Source organism: Frieseomelitta varia, unplaced genomic scaffold (assembly GCF_011392965.1).
Source record: "Frieseomelitta varia isolate USP_RPSP 00005682 unplaced genomic scaffold, Fvar_1.2 scaffold_215, whole genome shotgun sequence".
NCBI classification, from domain to species: Eukaryota; Metazoa; Arthropoda; class Insecta; order Hymenoptera; family Apidae; genus Frieseomelitta; species Frieseomelitta varia.
The window spans coordinates 520,389-538,933 of record NW_025109917.1 but is presented as its reverse complement, the minus strand read 5'-3'; the positions used below and the strand labels follow the sequence as shown (position 1 = coordinate 538,933).

Sequence of the window (18,545 nt, the reverse complement as noted above, 5' to 3'; positions counted from 1 at the left end):
TGCGATTTCTGATTCGCTTGCGCGATCGACTAAACGACCCGTCGACGTCTTATTTGCGCTTTCGCGTTGCCCTTTGTCGCTCTTCTCTCTCTCTCTTTCCTCCTTCTTTTTTCTCTTTCTCTCTTCTTTATGTGGATCTTTTTGCGGCTCGATCCTCAACACGGAGCATTTGTTCCCCACCGTACGTGTACAATGGTTCATCGCGATTTCCGCGACAGCTTTACGGCCATCTTGCTGAATGTCCATTTGTATATTGTCGGAGCACGTATTGACAATGTCTTTTTTCCAATTATTCGGTAATAATTACTTCTAATTATTCGCTACTTCTAATTATTCTGATTGTAGGCTTTTTATTTTTAATTATTCGACAAGCGATTTCGATCTTCGTTCGAAAGAATCAGCTCCGCAATTATGGCTTGCACGAAGCCTTGATTTGTTTTCAAAAGTCCTCTTCACACTTGTTGAGAAGTGGAAATCAAGCGAGAGATTTTGTATATCGTGCTTCAGTAATGAGAAAGTCTCCTTGTGTTGTACGATTGAACCTAAATTTGTTGAACGTCCGTCTCTTCTTTTGCACGATTCTCTCCCTCCAATGCAAGCGGCTGCTCGCAGCTAAATCTTTGGGTGAAAATGAAAAACGCCGAAAACGTTGAACGCTTGATTTCTCTCGTTGATGATCTCGTCGATATATTTGCTACGATTAAAAATTACGCTTACTAGCGAATAAAATAAATAAAATAAATAGAAGACTTTGCTCTGCTTAACTCGTGTCAGTAATCTTACTGATTGTTAATATGAACGTTAATAGTAACGTAATCTTACTGATTGTTAATATGAATCTCTATCAAAACTATCCAAACCTGTCTAATTTACAAATAACTTAATTTACAGTATGAGTTACACAAGAATAAATTATTAGCAGCTTTTCCTACATCAACATTGACATATTCGCGCAGATGTAAATATCCTCAGTTTCATAATCGCTGCGGCGACAATTAAATTACGCACATTGCGCACGCACAAATTTTTCCATTTCTTATCATTTCAACTATTTCGCGACAACAGGTTTCTTTCAAAACACCATCTACGCATGTTTCAATTCCTTACTTAATTACAAGTCATTTATCTGCTCGTTTCTTTTAATTGTACCAACGGTGGCGAACGTTTGCGAAATCGCGTGAGAAATGAGAGAACGTTATTGAAAAGTCTCTACAGCCTATCTGAGAATTGAGAAACATTTGTAAGCAAATATACGATATAAACATCGGTCAAACGAAATTCCTCGGATCGGAAAAATAACTTTATTTACTCGTGTGGGTGTAGAACAACTTGTTCTGCTGCGGTTGGTGGTAAATTCCTTAAGTTCAGAGGAAAACATAAACATATTCATATATTCACGCGGACAGTTTTTTTTCTTTTCTACTCACGTAGAAGGACGAAGTTACGAAAAGAATTGCAACATGGAGCAGCGAAGATTTTCCGACAGAAACTTTATAAGAAAAAAATTGGTGAAAGAATTTTGTTCGAAGGAAGAATGGCTTAATTTCACTCCGCGCGAGCGAACGATTCTTATTCGCGAGACGGAGCGCGCTTCCGGTCTGGCTGCGGCTCTCTGTTTGCTGCCGTTTCCGACAACGGAGAACGACTCTCCCGGAGGGAATAATTTCATCAAAAAGTCGCGTCGAGCGTGGAAGAAAGCCTCCGTGCTCGGCCATGCTTCTCCGGTTTGCGCAAGCGCGCTCACACCGCCATAATTGCGACGTATAATTGCAGTCCCCTTTGTTTCTTCAATTACGCGGGTTTTAGAAGCGAGCAGCGCGAGAGAAACACGAGGGGACTGTCCGGGAATTTTTATGAAACGGCCTCTGTCTCTCCGTGGCGTCGTTCGTCTTCACCGGCTTCGCTTGCGCAGCCGCTTTCGAAAAAACTTGGATTGATTTGCAATTTCTTTTCTCGACGCTTCCGTCGTCTTCTCTTTGGATCTGTGCCATTTTTTTTTCTTTTTTTCTTTTTTTTTTTTTTTACAGGAAAATTCACTACGTGGAATGTCACTGAAAGTTTGACAATTTGTCTTCATTTTGAATTTTTACAATGTATGTGTATATATTTATAACACGTACTATATTTTATACATTATATCTTACAACATTTATAAAAATTTGTTTTAATATGTATACATGCACATGTATTTATAACGTGTATTATATTTATATTTATAACACGTATATTTTATACATTATATTTTACAACGTTTATAAAAACTTTTTTAATATGTATACATGTACACGTATTTATAACGTGTATTATATTTATATTTATAACACGTATTACATTTTATACATTATATCTTACAACATTTATAAAAATTTGTTTAATATGTATACATGTATTTATAACGTGTATTATATTTATATTTATAACACGTATATTTTATACATTATATTTTACATTTATGAAAATTTTTTTAATATATATATATGTACATAATATCTATAACGTATTATATTTATAACACGTATGTTTTATACATTGTATTTTACAACGTTTATAAAAATTTTTTTAATATGTACATAATATCTATAACGTATGTTTTATACATTGTATTTTACAACGTTTATAAAAATTTTTTTAATACGTATATACGTACATAATATCTATAACGTATTATAATATATTTCATACATTGTATTTCACAGCATTTATAAAAATTTTCATTAACACGCGTGTAAATATGTACACAAATTTATAACCTGTATTTATGTGATTTATAATACGTGTATTTGGTGTGGAATAGCCGAATGTATCGGATGAAACGAAATCGTAGATACTTGCCAAAAGCGCTCGTTCAAAAGCGCATTTGTAATACTCGTTTTACAACGGCTGTTACAAATTTTCAACGTTCCGTAGCGTGGCAATTGTCATCACTCGCGGGAGTAACCAATCTTCCGCAATGTATCAACGTCACCGCGAGGATTTATCGAGTCGTGCGTGCCCTTTGCAAATTATTATCGCTATCGTCGAATCTCAACGGCCGAACGTAACCGCTCATTGCGTAGGTGCGATGACGAATTACAACTTCCTAATCGCCGTTCAAATCTGCATGCTTCGTATTTTCGAGCAGGCGTCGTATTCGCGAAACCTGCGCGCTTCGGGAACCTTCTTTCTCCTCTTGGTCCATTTACAATCGTAGCTGACGCTGAATAAACGTTACAAAAGTGACAAATGAATCGTTGGAATCATTTTCAATCGAATCGAATTCCGAAAAATTTTATAGCCGTATCGTCCTTACGCTGCACTTTGTGTCAAGTGCAAACGCTCTAAACTGTAAGATTATTAATTTTCACATTTTTTTCTTTCATCGTGGTATTAATACTAAATTAAAAGAGAAAGAAATACGTGCGTGCGATGTTAATTTGATGTTTGGAAGAAACTGTGACTGTCTGAAGGAAAAAAAAAATTTTCGCTGCGGACAGGATTCGAACCTGTGCGGGTAGCACCCAATGGATTTCAAGTCCATCTCCTTAACCGCTCGGACACCGCAGCGTTGATCTTTGGGCTCCTATATGTAATACTAATTGTAGACAGAGTACAAGGCTCGTTTTCAAACATTTTATTATAGATAAAAAATAAATCGACGCGGTGAGGAACAATGAAAGTGAATATTAATTAAAATCACTTAATGGATTTAGTTACTAAATCTGGAAATAATTAAATAATCCAAATAAATAACAATCAAAGTATGTAATAATAAATAATAATAATAATAATAATAATAAATAACAAATAATAATAATAATAAATAACAAACAATAATAATAATAATAAATAACAAATTTTCTTTGAATAGGTATTTCAAATAATTTTTCGAATCTCAGATAGATCAAATGATGCAGTGTCTGTTAATTAAAATTAATTGATGGACGTAAATGAATCTATAAGTAAATAATGAAACAATTCAAATAAATGATAATTAAAGTATTCCAAGTTTCCTTCGACTCTCCAACAGATCAAATGATGTTAATTAAAAATTACTTGACGGACATAAATGAATCTATAAGTGATGAAACAATTCAAATAAATAATAATTGAGGTATTCCAAATTTCCTTCGAATCTCGAACATCTGTTAATTAAAATTACTCGATGAACGTAAATGAATCCATGAGTAAATAATGAAACAATTCAAATGAACGATAGTCGAAGTATTCCAAATGATTCTTTTAATATCGGGCAGATCAAATGATGCAGTGTCCGCTTTTCGTGCTTGAGAACTATGGTGAATGACTATTTCATCGGTTTTGTCAACGGACACTTTTGTGAACCAAAAAATCACACTATCGCGAACGTATTAATTAAGCGTCAATTGATATAGAGTCCAGCAAGTTTCTTTCACGACGCCACTGGTACTTGGATAAGAATTTCAATTAGCCGAGAAAACGATCGAACTAAGACAATTACGAGGGAACAGGGTCGCATTTCCGGGTTTAACGAATGAACTGCAGATTAATTAAACTCACCTCTCTCTCTCTCTTTTCCTTCCTCTTCTTCTTTTCACAACGTTCTGAGGAAAGTGGCACATCGCGGCCATATTAACGATAATTGAGCCATCTCACGGTTGTTTAATTACGATCGTTGACAGAATGATATCGCGAACATCGTGTGTAATCTTGGTCCCGGAGTGAAGAAAAACGAGAAATTGTAATTTTCATTGATGTCGTTTTGGGCTCGTGTCGCTCGCGATCATCCGTTTTCAAGGTTGATAAGAAAGGAGACGCTTGAACACCAATAAACGATTAATTAACGCCGTTAATTAAAAGATACGGCGACATTATTCGTTTTAACGCCTTCAGGTTGACGTAACGATTCAATATTTCAACCGCTAGCTTGTTTGCTGGTCTGCAAAACGTTAAAGATTCGCTCATATTCGAGACAATCTCTTTCTATCATAACTTTTTTTGGTCTTTTAAGTTTCGTTTTCCAAGTCCGCGCTTCTCCAACTCGATCTTTAATCGAAAATTTCATTTTTACACAGTTGTGTCTCAGTTCGATCTCTTCGCGTATTCTTTCTGTTTCAACATCACGGCAACCTCGAAGTAATTGTCTATCATTTTGCAATTTTAAAATCACGCGACACGGTGTACCAAGTTTTCCCATCCTGCGTTGCAACCCCCGATTCAGCAACATCATCGCGCGTTCACTTATAACAGAATTAGGCTCATTAATATTATCAACAGAAGCAATAAATTTCTGTGCAGTGATACTTGCACATTCGCCGACTGAAAAGTCACGGTCCTCGCTCGTTCGTTGCGTGTGCATTTTTCCTCGTGCAGTATCTCGAAGAAAGAAAGGAAAAGAAAAAAAAAAAGAAAAAAGAGGCGAAGGTTTGTTCGAAAGCGAGGAAAGACAGAACGAAAACTCGTTTCGTTTCTGCATGCAGGCCGCGGTATATTCCCCGGAGGAACAGCGAACGAAATATCAAAGGTTTTCGCGGATCATTTTTCATTCCCATAATCGGCCGTCTCATCTCGAGCAGCTCGTGACACTGCACTAGCTGACAGTGACGAATCGACAGTTGTTGAGTCAACCCTTGAGACACTAGCCAGTGATGTGTGTGTGTGTGTGTGTGTGTGTGTGTGTGTGTCTGTCCCACGCGTTTCGTGACTAATGAAAACGTAGCGAGTCCGTTCGAATCCCGACGAATTGCACTCTGACTCGTCTGGACCCGTGAGTGAAGTTTTAGATCACTATCGGTGGCCAGTTCAGAAAAGTCTGTTTATCCAACTGTGTCTTGCCCAAATGGTTATTTTTGCGAATGATTATGGATTAGACACGGTGTAACAATCAGTAAACTGGGTAAAATTTTTGTCAAGAGATACTTCTAACTACTACTATTTGAAATAATTGTTGTTCCCGCAATTCAAATAAATTGCTATTCAAAGCAAGATCATTTGGCAAGCGAAATCGTTTTACTTCGTTGATCTAAAATGTAAAACTGAAATGTTTTGACTTTGCGTTGAATAATATTTGAGGTGTTCGTTGACGATGAAGATGGATTGAAAAAAATACAATTGATATTGGCAAAATGTATTTATTTATTTTTTTAAGTATGTCTGTCCTCATCTATTTCATCAACTTCTACTCTGCTTTGCGAAAATGAAGAAAGTTAAATTCGTATGTATTGAATTGTTATTTTTTTTTTAAAGCTCTTCAAAGCTGCAATTTATTTAAAATAAATATGTCTATCTTTTGCTAAATTATAAATTGTAGAGACAAGTACCAAAAGATTCAGAAACTATCTACACTACTAAGCATATTTGTATTGAGTATACATTGATATTTGTAAAAATAATATTCGATCGTTGCGAATGGGGGAAAAATTAAATTAATATGAACAAGATATATTTCAAATAAAAATTTCATTGTTTTGAGTATCCTTCAAACGAAATATAATTTCAAGTGCTATTTTAAAAACCTTTTCCAACGAGTGAAATATTTTATTTTCAAAAGTATATGTACGATTTAAAAGTAAACAGATTGTTTGATATTCGTTATTTTACCCAGCTCGGGTAATTAGTGAAAATTGCACTTTGATGCCGAAGGAATCGGACGATTTTGAATTTTAAATGCATTGACTTTCATCTAGGCTAATTTTCTCTTTAGGATCGAGATTAGATACTAGAAACTAAAATTGGGAGGTATCAAGTCTTAATTGGCCGAGAAATATATTCAACTTTGTGCTTATTTCAAAGCGTGACGCGACATTTCCTTTACCAGTTCTCTCTATTGATATTTGCGAAATTACAATGGCATTTTTTATTAATATCTTTACGATTGTGAAACGATCAGTGACGTCAGATTACGCGTCGCTAATCAAATATAGTTGCACAAGTGGCAAGAACGCTATGCCAGTAGTGCCATTTTATCAACTCACGTCACAGTCCGTAGATAAGAATATTAGCGAGTATTAGCGTCATTAGTCACTCGGTAAATTATTAAATTGCACAGTATCTTCGCATAATTATACGTATCTTTACTTGTACGACACTCACGCTTCTAACATTTAATTTCTCTCGTTCTATTCGCAAAAAATTGTGAAATGCTAATGTATTATTCCGACAAATTTTTAATCTTAAAGGTCGAATTCGACTTGCATTAATAATTTTAATGTCTGCGTTAATAAGTCAGAGTCTTATAAACTGATAATTTGCAACATAATAATTATAATAATTATTGCAATTCAAATAATAATTTGTCAAATTTGAAAATATATTAAATGATTAAAAATATAACGAGATTTACTGAAAAAAATTACAATTGTTGATTTTTGTAGCAAAAATAATTGGCTAATACAACGTTAATAAAAGCACATATTTATATCTGTACTATAATCAGCGCCATCGTGGTTAAATTCGAAAATAATCACAACGAAATGATTAATAAATAACGAGACGATACAAGAGAGTACTAAAGGGAATTATAGTTGTTGATTTTTGCAGCAGGAATAATTCAACGACTGTTAATAAAAACATGTATCCGTGTGTATCTATACGTATATCTACTAGTAGAACCAGCGCCGTCGTGGTTTCTTTCATGCAATAAACATTCGAGGTGCCTACATAGTTACAACTTTTAATTACCCACGAACGTGCCCGGCCAGCTTTCTTCGCGGATACCAGCAAGAGACCAGGCGATCGGAAACCACCAAGTAGGATTCGTAATTACGGGAGGAAATGTAATGCAATTACAACTGGTCAAGTCATACACACCGATTGTAGACGCGCGCTTAAATGGCGACACGGGAAGTTTCGTTTCGAGTAAAAACCGAATGGCCCTTCACCTGTCTCATAAAAGAGCCGAGCACGGCTTTCGCTTACCATACTGGTTTTGTACACCTTCAGCGTTGAAAAAATGCGCACAGCGCGCCCGGGAAATCGGGAAAAGTATATATTTTATACAGGACGTTTCGTAATTTGTGGCACCCACTTCGGGAGCTGATTGTACGCCTAAAAATAATGAAAAAGAGTCATATAAATCTGTCATTTATATCTGTCTTCGTTTATTAGATATAATGAATTTTATAAACAGAGCAAGTAAGCAAACTCTAGTTTTACCAGGGATAGTATATTCAATTTTCATAATAATCATAATTGGAATGAAGAAAACCCACATGTTATTGTGCATTCAAGACATCAACACCAGTTTAGTTTAAACGTACGGGCAGGCATAATTGATAAATTTTTAATTGGGCCATTTTTTCTTGATGGGAAACTAACAGGCACAAAGTACGTTGATTTTTTGAGCAGGCCTTTACACAATATATTAGAGGAAGTTCCAGTCGATATTATACTTCGTATGCGGTTTATGCATGATGGAGCTCTGCCGCATTTTAGCCGAGTGGCTAGGCAATTTTTAAATCAACATTTTGCAAATAAATGGATTGGTCGTGGAGGTCCTATTTGCATGGCCTGCTCGTTCTCCGGATTTGAATCCAGAGATTTTCATTTCTGGCAACATTTAAAATCTATCGTATACGCAACATCGATGGAGCATGCTGAAATACTACGAAATAGAATAGAGCAAGGCTTCCGACAAATTCGAGAAACAGCATGACTGATAAAGCGAGTAACAGATGAATGACAAGACGCGTGCAGGCTTGTCTTCAAAGGCAAGGTGGTCATTTCGAGCATCTTTTGTAAAAGTAATTAAAACAGAAAATTCATTATATCTCATAAACGAAGACAGATAGGACGTATATTTATATGACATTTTTTCATTATTTTTAGGCGTACTATCAGCTTCCGAAGTGGGTTCTACAAGTTACGAACACCCTGTATATATATATATATATATATACATATTATTATAATATTGAATACAATATTTAGAATTCTTTAATTCATATTACACTCTACATAACAGCACGATATTCAACTAGAAATATCGAGTCCGAGCAACTGAAACTAAAATAATTTATTTCAAATGAATCCTTACTATTAACGTAATTTATCATTTATATTTATTATTAATAATAGTATTTGCACTTCAAATACTTATCATTTATATTTATTATTAAAAAAGTATTTGCACTGCAAATACTTATCATTTATATTTATAATTAATAAAAGTGTTTGCACTGCAAATACTTATCATTTATATTTATTATTAATAAAGGTATTTGGACTGCAAATACTTATCATTTGTATATATTATTAATAAAATTATTTGCACTGCAAATACTTACCATTTATATTTATTTCTAATAAAAGTATTTGCAGTGCAAATATGTCAAACAATAATCTTTATTAACCTAAAATCTCATACATTTAACTGGTTTCGCGTTTGAGGAGCGAATTACCTTGGAGTGTTTGGGGAGACCACGAGGTCCTCGCGTCTTGGCAAACACCACCGTTTTCTGTACTTTCGGAGGCAGTGTATTTCTCTGTAGATGCCTCCTTCGTACCATTTCCATCTCCTCTTCTGCAACCAGGTCCAGCCCGAAAACCTTACCCATCATTTTTCTCCTAATACTCCGCTTGTGATTGTTCGCGGTATCTCGGAGAATCTTGTCCGACCTGCAAATTGTCATCCACTTTTGTGAGACTTGCGCGGCACACAACAGAGACTCAGGGTCTAACTTGCGCAGTATCAGCTGAGAAACCTCCAGAGGTAGCTCGACAATAAAATCTACCTTGGACGGTTCCAGCAGTCCAACGGCGCGAAGAAGCGATCTGAAGAACTCCATGTTGCTTGGATTAGAGCAAGATTGAAACTGAGGATGGGATGGAATAACTGGGTATTATATATCATAGGATGAGTCATTAGTGACTGAAGTCCATCGTAATCCTCCGCCCAGTTCCGGTTTCGGTTCCTGTTCCGGTTACAGTTTTGGATCCGGTTTTGGTCGTTCGAAAAGTTTAAAATCCATTTCGAGAGTTCGAAATGCTGGTATTTAATATTTATAAACAAATTATTTACAAATATATTTATATACAATTATCTTATAAAATATTTATTCAATATAAATTTTGTATTTTATGTTATATATACAGTGTGTTTCGTAACTTGTGAGATCCACGGGAACTGATTGTACGCCTAAAAATAATGAAAAATAAGTCATAAATATATGTCCTATTTGTCTTCGTTTATGAGATATAATGAATTTTATAAACAGAGTAAAATCTAGTAAGCTAGTTTTATCAGGTATGGTATATTCAATTTTCATAATAAACATAATTGGGATGAAGAAAACGCACATGTTATTGTGCATTCAAGACATCAACATCAATTTAGTTTAAACGTACGGGCTGGAATAATTGATAAATTTTTAATTGGACCGTTTTTTCTTGATGGGAAACTAACAGGCACAAAGTACGTTGATTTTTTGAGCAGGCGTTTACACGAAATATTATAGGAAGTTCTAGTCGATATTAGAATTCGTATGCGGTTTACGCATGATGGAGCTCCGCCGTTTTAGCCGAGTGGCGAGGCAATTTTTAAATCAACACTTTGCAAATAAATGGATTGGTCGTGGAGGTCCTATTTGCATGGCCTGTTCGTTCTTCGCATTTGAATCCATTAGATTTTCATTTGTGGGGACGTTTAAAATTTATTGTATACGCAACATCGATTGAACATGCTGAAATACTACGAAATAGAATAGAGCAAGGCTTCCGACAAATTCGAGAAACACCATGACTGCTAGAGCGAGTAACCAGATGAATGACAAGACGCGTGCAGGCTTGTCTTCAAAGGCAAGGTGGTCATTTCGAGCATCTTTTGTAAAAATAAATAAAACAGAAAATTCATTATATCTCATAAACGAAGACAGACAGGACGTATATTTATATGACATTTTTTCATTATTTTTAGGCGTACTATCAGCTTCCGAAGTGGGTTCTACAAGTTACGAACACCCTGTGTATATATATACATATTATTATAATATTGAATACAATATTTAGAATTCTTTAATTCATATTACACTATACATAACAGCACGATATTCAACTAGAAATGTAGAGCCTGAGCAAGTGAAACTAAAATAATTTATTTCAAATCAACCCTTACCACTAACCCAATTTATCATTTACATTTATTATTAAAAAAAGTATTTGTACAACAAATTTATATTTATCATTTACTTATCACTTATATTTATTATATTAGTAAAAGTATTTGCACTGCAAATGTGTCAAGAAATAGTCTTTATTATCCTAAAATCTCATACATTTAACTGGTTTCGCGTTTGAAGAGCGAATTACCTTGGAGTGTTTGGGAAGACCACGAGATCCTCGCGTCTTGGCAAACACCACCGTTTTCTGTACTTTAGGGGGCAGTGTAGTTCTTTGTACATGCCTCCTTCGTACCATTTCCATCTCCTCTTCCGCAACCAGGTCCAGCCCGAAAACCTTACCCATCATTTTCCTCCTGATACTCCGCTTGTGATTCTTCGCGGTATCTCGGAGAATCTTGTCCGACCTGCAAATTGTCATCCACTTTTGTGAGACTTGCGCGGCACACAACAGAGACTCAGGGTCCAACTTGCGCAGTATCAGCTGAGAAACCTCCAGAGGTAGCTCGACAATAAAATCTACCTTGGACGGTTCCAGCAGTCCGACGGCGCGAAGAAGTGATCTGAAGAACTCCATGTTGCTTGGACTAGAGCAAGATTGAAACTGAGGATGGGATGGAATAACTGGGTATTATATATCATAGGATGAGTCATTAGTAACTGAAGTCCATCGTAATCCTCCGCCCAGTTCCGGTTCCGGATCCGGTTCCAGTTTTGGATCCGGTTTTGGTCGTTCAAAAAGTTCAAAATATATTTCGAGAGTTCGAAATGCTGGTATTTAATATTTATAAACCAATTATTTACAGATATATTTATATACAGTTATCTTATAAAATATTTATTCAATATAAACTTTGTATTTTATATTATATATACAGTGTGTTTCGTAACTTGTGAGGCCCACTTCGGAAGCTGATTGTACGCCTAAAAATAATGAAAAATAAGTTATATAAATATATGTCCCATCTGTCTCTTGAAATTTAGGAAATTTAGGAAATTACGAGATGTTAAGAATTCGGTGGTCAAAGTATTTAATTTTTTTTCCGCTTCAAATTTATGAAATTTAGGACAAAGGCGAGCGAGATTAACCATCTGTATTATGAGAACATTGAATTTCTGAGCAAAGAGTCGCTTCGTGTATTTAATTTAATTTAACTTTCAAATTTGTGAAATTTAAGAGAGTATATTGACGAAATTAACCCTTTAGCGCTACGAGATCATCTTCGACGTGACAAAACACCATTTTTCCTTCGAGTTCTGAAGTTATCTCCGATGTAACAACTTTGTGCAATCAATGAAACAAATCGGTAGAACGAGTTAAATCAGAATTGGTCGAGAACAAACTCAATGGAAAACAATTCAATGGAGCAGAGGATTAATTGGTAAATCTTTGATTGCGATAAACTCTGCGAGAGAGGAGGAAACGCAGAGAGAATCAAAAGAATTTTAATCCCCAATCTCTTCTCTTCCCGGTTGCCACGCCGAGACATCCAGAAGCCTGATATCGTTGCTCGATCCATGGAAACTTCAGTCACAATAATTCTACGCCGGCCGAGCATTCCCCGCGAACTTTCCGTGCCTCCTCATCCGCATAATCTGTTCGCCTCAACCCGTTGCTTCCACAACCTCTTCAGATGAGACGAAGAATAAGAGAAACTTGCACGGTGATGATGCACGGTAAAGGTGGAGGAGAGGGGAAAACTGCAGTGGAAAAACGACAGGAGCGGGAAAGAGAAGAGGGAAACTTCAATCTCGTCGGAATCCTTCTCGGTTGTGCCGTATATATACATATGTATGTACAGGGTGTCCATAAAGTCTCTTTGCAAATTCAAAAATTCATTACGAAGGCAATTGAAAAGACAGATAAGTGGAGATTGTTATACAAAATGAGACGTATATGTTTAAATTCTCTCTGCCTCTTTATGAAGGGAGAAGTGACCAGGAACATCCGAGGAAAACATCGATCGTGTAAGAAATCGAGTAACGTCTTGATGTGCTTCGTGCAACTAATGGTGCAACTAACGATGTATTAATGGTGCTCATCGAGGTATATCAAAGGAGGCGGAAGAAAACTTAAATTTATATACGTCTCGTTTTGCAATAATTCCCATTTGTCTGTCTTTCCATTTGCCTTTGTGACAAATTTTCGTAACTGTAAAAGAGGCTTTACGGACACCCTGTACATCCAATATATAGAGACGTTGGCGGCGCCGCGGCTGCGAGAGGAAGCGGCGACCGCGCCTCCTCCGTCGAACGGATTTTCGAGTGATGGTCGCGCCGCAAGGTGGAATGCACCTGCTACGCGCGAACGATCTTGGTTCAAAGGTTAAGTAGAAAATGTCGTAGGTAGGCACGCGGTGGGGGGAAGAGAGGGCCGAGAAGGCATCGGAGGCTGAAGAGGCTACCGCGGCAGAAGCTAAGCGCATATTAAGGGGGCTCGTAAAATTATAAGCATTCCTAAGAATCTGGTAATACGTCGACGCGTATGTACGTGGATGTGAACGCGCGCGCGGGCAGAGAATCTGACCTCGGCCAGTGTGCGCCGCAATACGTCGGCGTGTACGTGCACGAGGGGTGTGTACGTGTGTGGGCGTAATTTATATCAACGATGCGAGAACGACCTGGCCTGTGGCGGCTCTTTGAAGATCCGTAATGCCCCCGGTGTCGCGGAAAACGTGGTGAGAATACTCTCATCATTCGAGAAAAGGTCTCGCGGAAAGACAGGAGAGGCGGCCGCCTCTTGTCGGATCGACGCGCGTTGCGAGCCTCGCGCAACCGCCATTAGAATTGAATTGAATGAGCTTTTCCAGCCGAGGGACGAGAGAGAAAGAGATCGGCGACGTGACGCCTCGAACTTTTTCCCCTCGGACACGAACGACAGTCATTGCTGCGCGCGGCATCGTCGCTTTTCCACATGTTGATCTGGAAGATCCGTAGGTGCCGATCGTCTGTTCAAAACGCAGTCTCAGTCACTGAGTTTTGTAGTTGTTTCAATTTTTTGGGAATTTTACTTTATTTTGGATTTTTTTTCCAACTCTCAGAATCGACAATTGACGGAATCCAAGATATAATGAGAATTTTCTAGTTACGCCCGGAATACAAATAATCCGAATGATTAAAACGATCCTGTTAATTTCGTGTCGACGAAATTATCGATTTCACAATATTAAATTTGTAATTTTATACGGTACGGACTAAATTTTTATTTCTTTATATTGTGAAATATATATATATATATTTTTTTTTAATGAAGGAATTATAAATTCTTGTTTCGTAAAGTTTGACTTTCTTGTAAAATTTAAATAAAACTTTTTATTTTTGTTACTTTCGAGCAAAGAATGTTTACTTTTCTATTAAATAGAGATATTTATATAAAATTAGCATATTTTCTTATTTTTTATTTCTGCGATTATATTGTGAAATATATATTTCATGAAATTTATAGGAATTAAATTCTTGTTTCATAAAGTTTGACTTTCTTGCAAAATTTAAACAAAATTTTCAATTCTTGTTAGTTTTGAGCGAGGAATGTTTACTTTTCTAATTAAATAGATTCTAATTACTTCTCTAATTAAATAGAGACATTTATATAAAATTATCATATTTTCTTAATTTTTGTTTCTGCGATTATATCATGAAATACATATATATGGAATTAAATTCTTATTTCATAAAGTCTGACTTTCTTGCAAAATTTAAACAAAACTTTCAATTTCTGTTAGTTTCGAGCGAAGAATGTTTGCTTTCCTATTAGAGACTAATTTATAAAGAAATAGCATAATTTCTCTCCGTATTTAGCGGTAGGAAATCAACGTTAACGTTAATGTTTCAAATGCAAACAGATTCATTTGTCGGTAATGATTCTTTCAGCACGTCGGCACGTTAGAACAAAATAAGGAAGCTCCTCTACGGAATTAGTCTCTGCTCTCCACCGTATGAAAATCTTTGAACGCGATTCACGTCGGTGGAAATGAATTGCCGGCCGCGGCGGTAGCATTGACGTAGTGCAAGGGACGCTGGTGAATAGTTTCGAAAGCCACCGCATCGCGGAAGCCACGCGACTGTTCTTCGAGTAAACTGGTTTATTGTTATTTACGATCGCCGGCCGGACGCCATTAATCGCCGCAGGTGACTATTGTAGCAGCTGTCTCTCGTTGCGTATCGTCCGGCCAGCCAAGAAGCCTCGCCGGCTCGGCAACGACAGACCCGCCATTTTCCCCAACGAATTTGTTCGGGCGAAATTTATGCGTTCATTGTGATCGTCCACTTTGCGCCGGCCCCGGCGCGAAATTGCTTCCGACTTGTTTAGCCGATTGCGAGCGATATTTAGTGCGCGCGCGATCCGATTTCCTCATGAATTATCCATCGGTGGATAATGAAACAGCAAGCTGCTTGAAACAGCAAGTTACACAACTTCGAGATTATAGCGCGCGTGAGAATTCCAGAGCTTTTAAATATGATTCGCGATGCCTGTATAGATCTCGTTGATTTTACGACTCGGCGACTTGCAGAGTCTTAATGAGAGTTGATAAAAGTATTCCGCACGCACGGTGCACAGAAATTGTCTATGTTTTAAACTGTTGTAATTTTGTGAAAAATTACGAGCCGCGTAAACGATTCAGTTTGCCTCGTTTTGAAAAAACCCCCTGCGTCATTTTTTTTTTTTTTTTTTTCTCCAAATATTACGTAGAAAGCGGAAAGCGAGGATACTTTTTGTTCTCAAAAAATTGGAAAATTTCAAATGCCTGTGAAAGCTAAAATTAAAAAATTTCCACCGTGACTAAATCTCTGTCATGATCTATCCTTTACAATAATTTCTTAAAATTTACGATTTTATCGAACTGTAGAGTTGAGTGGCAAAATTTGAAGGTTTCTCGAACTTTTTTTCATCGTTTGTTCAAGATTCAATAAAAAAAAATTGTACAGCAAGTTTTAAGATCTAGCCAAGAAAAAGAAACGACTCCTCACTTTTTTGCGATATAAAAACTTTCTTCTTTGGATGAAAAGAACTCAAAGACTGGCTGGATTGTTGCACATTTTTCAGTTTCACGAAATTTAAATTTAAACAGTGTCTGTTTAAACATTTCGTCGAACGTGCGCCACGTTTTTCGGTGTCGAAACGAACAAAATCGAGAACGGCAACGCTCGAGATCGAAATGGAACGCAAATGCAGCGCAATTACAGACTTTTTCAACAGTTAATCGTTGCTAGACTTATTTCAAGCGCTTTGAAGAATAATCCCGAATTCTGAGCTGCAACAACCGAATAGTACGTGTTGTACGACGATGGCGCGCGCAGCTGCGGATAAGAGAGCAGATTTGCGTGTCAAGATCAAACGGGAGGTTAGAATCAGAAGAACACGTTAATCACGTTTAACATCAAACACTAGGAAGGAGCAGGGAAACAGCGGCCTATCTCCTTGATCGTAATTCATCACGCTGGATGACCGGTCGGATTACAGTTGAAACGCACCAGAATCGGACCGCAGGCAGCTGTCCTTTTCATTCAACTGGTTGGCTTTGAGCTAGATTTACAGCGAAAATTTCTGCTATTAACGTCCTGTTTACCTCTCGCGAACGATCAATTTCGTTAGATACAGAGTATCTAAGAGCGAAAGAGCCTACTCTAAGTCTCACTGCTTGATCAAATAGTTTTTTTTTTTCAACTCGTTCGCTAATCTATTTCTTTAATTTAGAAATTTCTACAATCTACATAAAGTTCGAGGTTAAGATTCAGACAAACCGATTTTGTTGCCAATGATGGTCAAATTTTCAATCGCTTAAAATACAAAACTCTCCCGTTCAGAGTGAAAAGAGTCAAACTTCGTCAAAATCATTTACGCAACGATTCACTTGATCCCACTTTGAGCTTTGAGACTCGCAATTATGCGTTGGCTTTTTTCCCCAAGAATGACTTTACATCTCGAGAATTGTGAAAATTCAAATGTTTCGAAGAATAAGGAAAAAATTTTTCTCGTGGCTAGATTTACCATAGTTTTGAAGATCGAAATCCTCACTTAAAACACGGCTGTACGATTTCTTCGTTTTATCGAACTTCAGGATTAAATGACGAATTGTTTTAAATATCTGTCGTTTAATATTCAATCCGAATTCAACATTCAAAGTTCCGTGCTTTAAAATGAGACCAAGCGGATTGCTACGTGATTTTCTTTCACCTATAACTAGATTTTAACGTGGAATTTAATATGGAAAATCCGGTCTTTAGAAAAAGTATAGAATAGATAATTTTATACTTTGAAAATTTTATCTACTTCTTCATATTACGTGTCAATTTTGTACTTATTAATGCAACATATTAATGCGTAGAAATCTGGTTAAAACGATTTTGTTCTCCTAATGAAGCTAACCTGCAATTACATCAACAATTCATTTTCAGGAAAAAATTTAAAATTCGCGTCCTCGAACGCGGGGAAACTTTCTTCTTGAAAAGCGAAGCTGAAAACTCGCTCTCCTTCGCACGAGGAAACGCGTGCCGTTTGCAAGTTTTCATCCGCGTTTTTCGGGGCGGCGACACGTCACCGGTGAGGTAACACGTCAGAAGGACGCGATACGCGACATTGTCGCGTGATTGCCGGGATGCGCGACAATTATCGGCAGGGAATCGCCATATCTCACGCGTGCCAGGCCATCACGCGTCGCGTTTGTGTGCACGCGCGTTTCTATACGCGTCTGTGTACGCGCGCGAACTCGTGTCACAGCCCGGGGCAAGGTGTGCTGCAACGTTACATTCCTTGCCGCTGTTCCGTTTTTAGTCTAGGAACGCCATTCTTTGCGACACGCGCTAAAGGGGGCTACGGCTCCGTGCCACTGCGTTCACCGTGCCACCACTGTTTTCTGAGGATCGCATTCCGATCGCTGTCCCCCCCTTCTCCTCTCCTCTCCTCCTCCCACCACGCTCTCTCGTTCGCCAACGTGGATTGATCCTTCGACCGATACCTAACCCGAATAACCCACGAGTCTTCTTCCACTTGGTCGCGAGGCTAACCTTCCCTCTCGTCTTCCCTTAGACAATTTTTCGTCTATTTGCCGACTCTTGTCTCGGCTGATTTCCTCTCGCTTCTTCTTCCAGCGTTGCGTATTTTCTAAATGTTTTCTGCTCTATATTGAAAAATATACCGAGATTTTCCACCAGGGACGCTGAAAGGAAAAAGAAAATAGAGAAACTTTGCAATACAATGGACTGTACAAATTTTCATTTGTGTATTTTTTTAACACGTTAAGTGGTGACGAAGCAAATTTCGTACATGTATATTACAAATTGAAAAACTAAAGTCACAGGAAAGAATGGTAGCTGAATATTGCTTTTATTGATATTTATTGCATAAACAGTGTACAGTGTAATGATGAAATAGTAATTTTAACGATTTTGCGCTGGAACGACGTGCCACGCACGTCGAGAACTTTTTGTCCCAAAATTGCAATATTTTCTCAGTTTTGAGTATATTTAAATATAACC

At 37.2% G+C, this 18,545-nt stretch overlaps 2 protein-coding genes and 1 non-coding gene across 3 annotated transcripts; all 3 read right to left on the bottom strand.

Moving 5' to 3' along the window:
• Nucleotides 1-3,461: 3,461 nt before the first annotated feature.
• Trnas-uga lies at nucleotides 3,462-3,543 on the bottom strand. Its single transcript has one exon. It is a non-coding gene; the product is annotated as a tRNA-Ser (tRNA).
• Nucleotides 3,544-4,870: 1,327 nt separating this feature from the next.
• LOC122527316 (probable E3 ubiquitin ligase complex SCF subunit scon-2) lies at nucleotides 4,871-9,740 on the bottom strand. Its single transcript, XM_043651381.1, has 2 exons — nucleotides 9,354-9,740; nucleotides 4,871-4,894 (listed from the first exon to the last, which is right to left on the bottom strand). Exons 1-2 carry the CDS (start codon nucleotides 9,738-9,740, stop codon nucleotides 4,871-4,873), a joined length of 411 nt encoding a protein of 136 aa, XP_043507316.1.
• A 1,420-nt stretch (nucleotides 9,741-11,160) lies between these two features.
• Nucleotides 11,161-11,717, bottom strand: LOC122527315 (probable E3 ubiquitin ligase complex SCF subunit scon-2). The gene is made up of 2 exons (XM_043651380.1): nucleotides 11,260-11,717; nucleotides 11,161-11,178 (listed from the first exon to the last, which is right to left on the bottom strand). Exons 1-2 carry the CDS (start codon nucleotides 11,644-11,646, stop codon nucleotides 11,161-11,163), a joined length of 405 nt encoding a protein of 134 aa, XP_043507315.1. The 5' UTR covers nucleotides 11,647-11,717.
• Nucleotides 11,718-18,545: the final 6,828 nt, after the last annotated feature.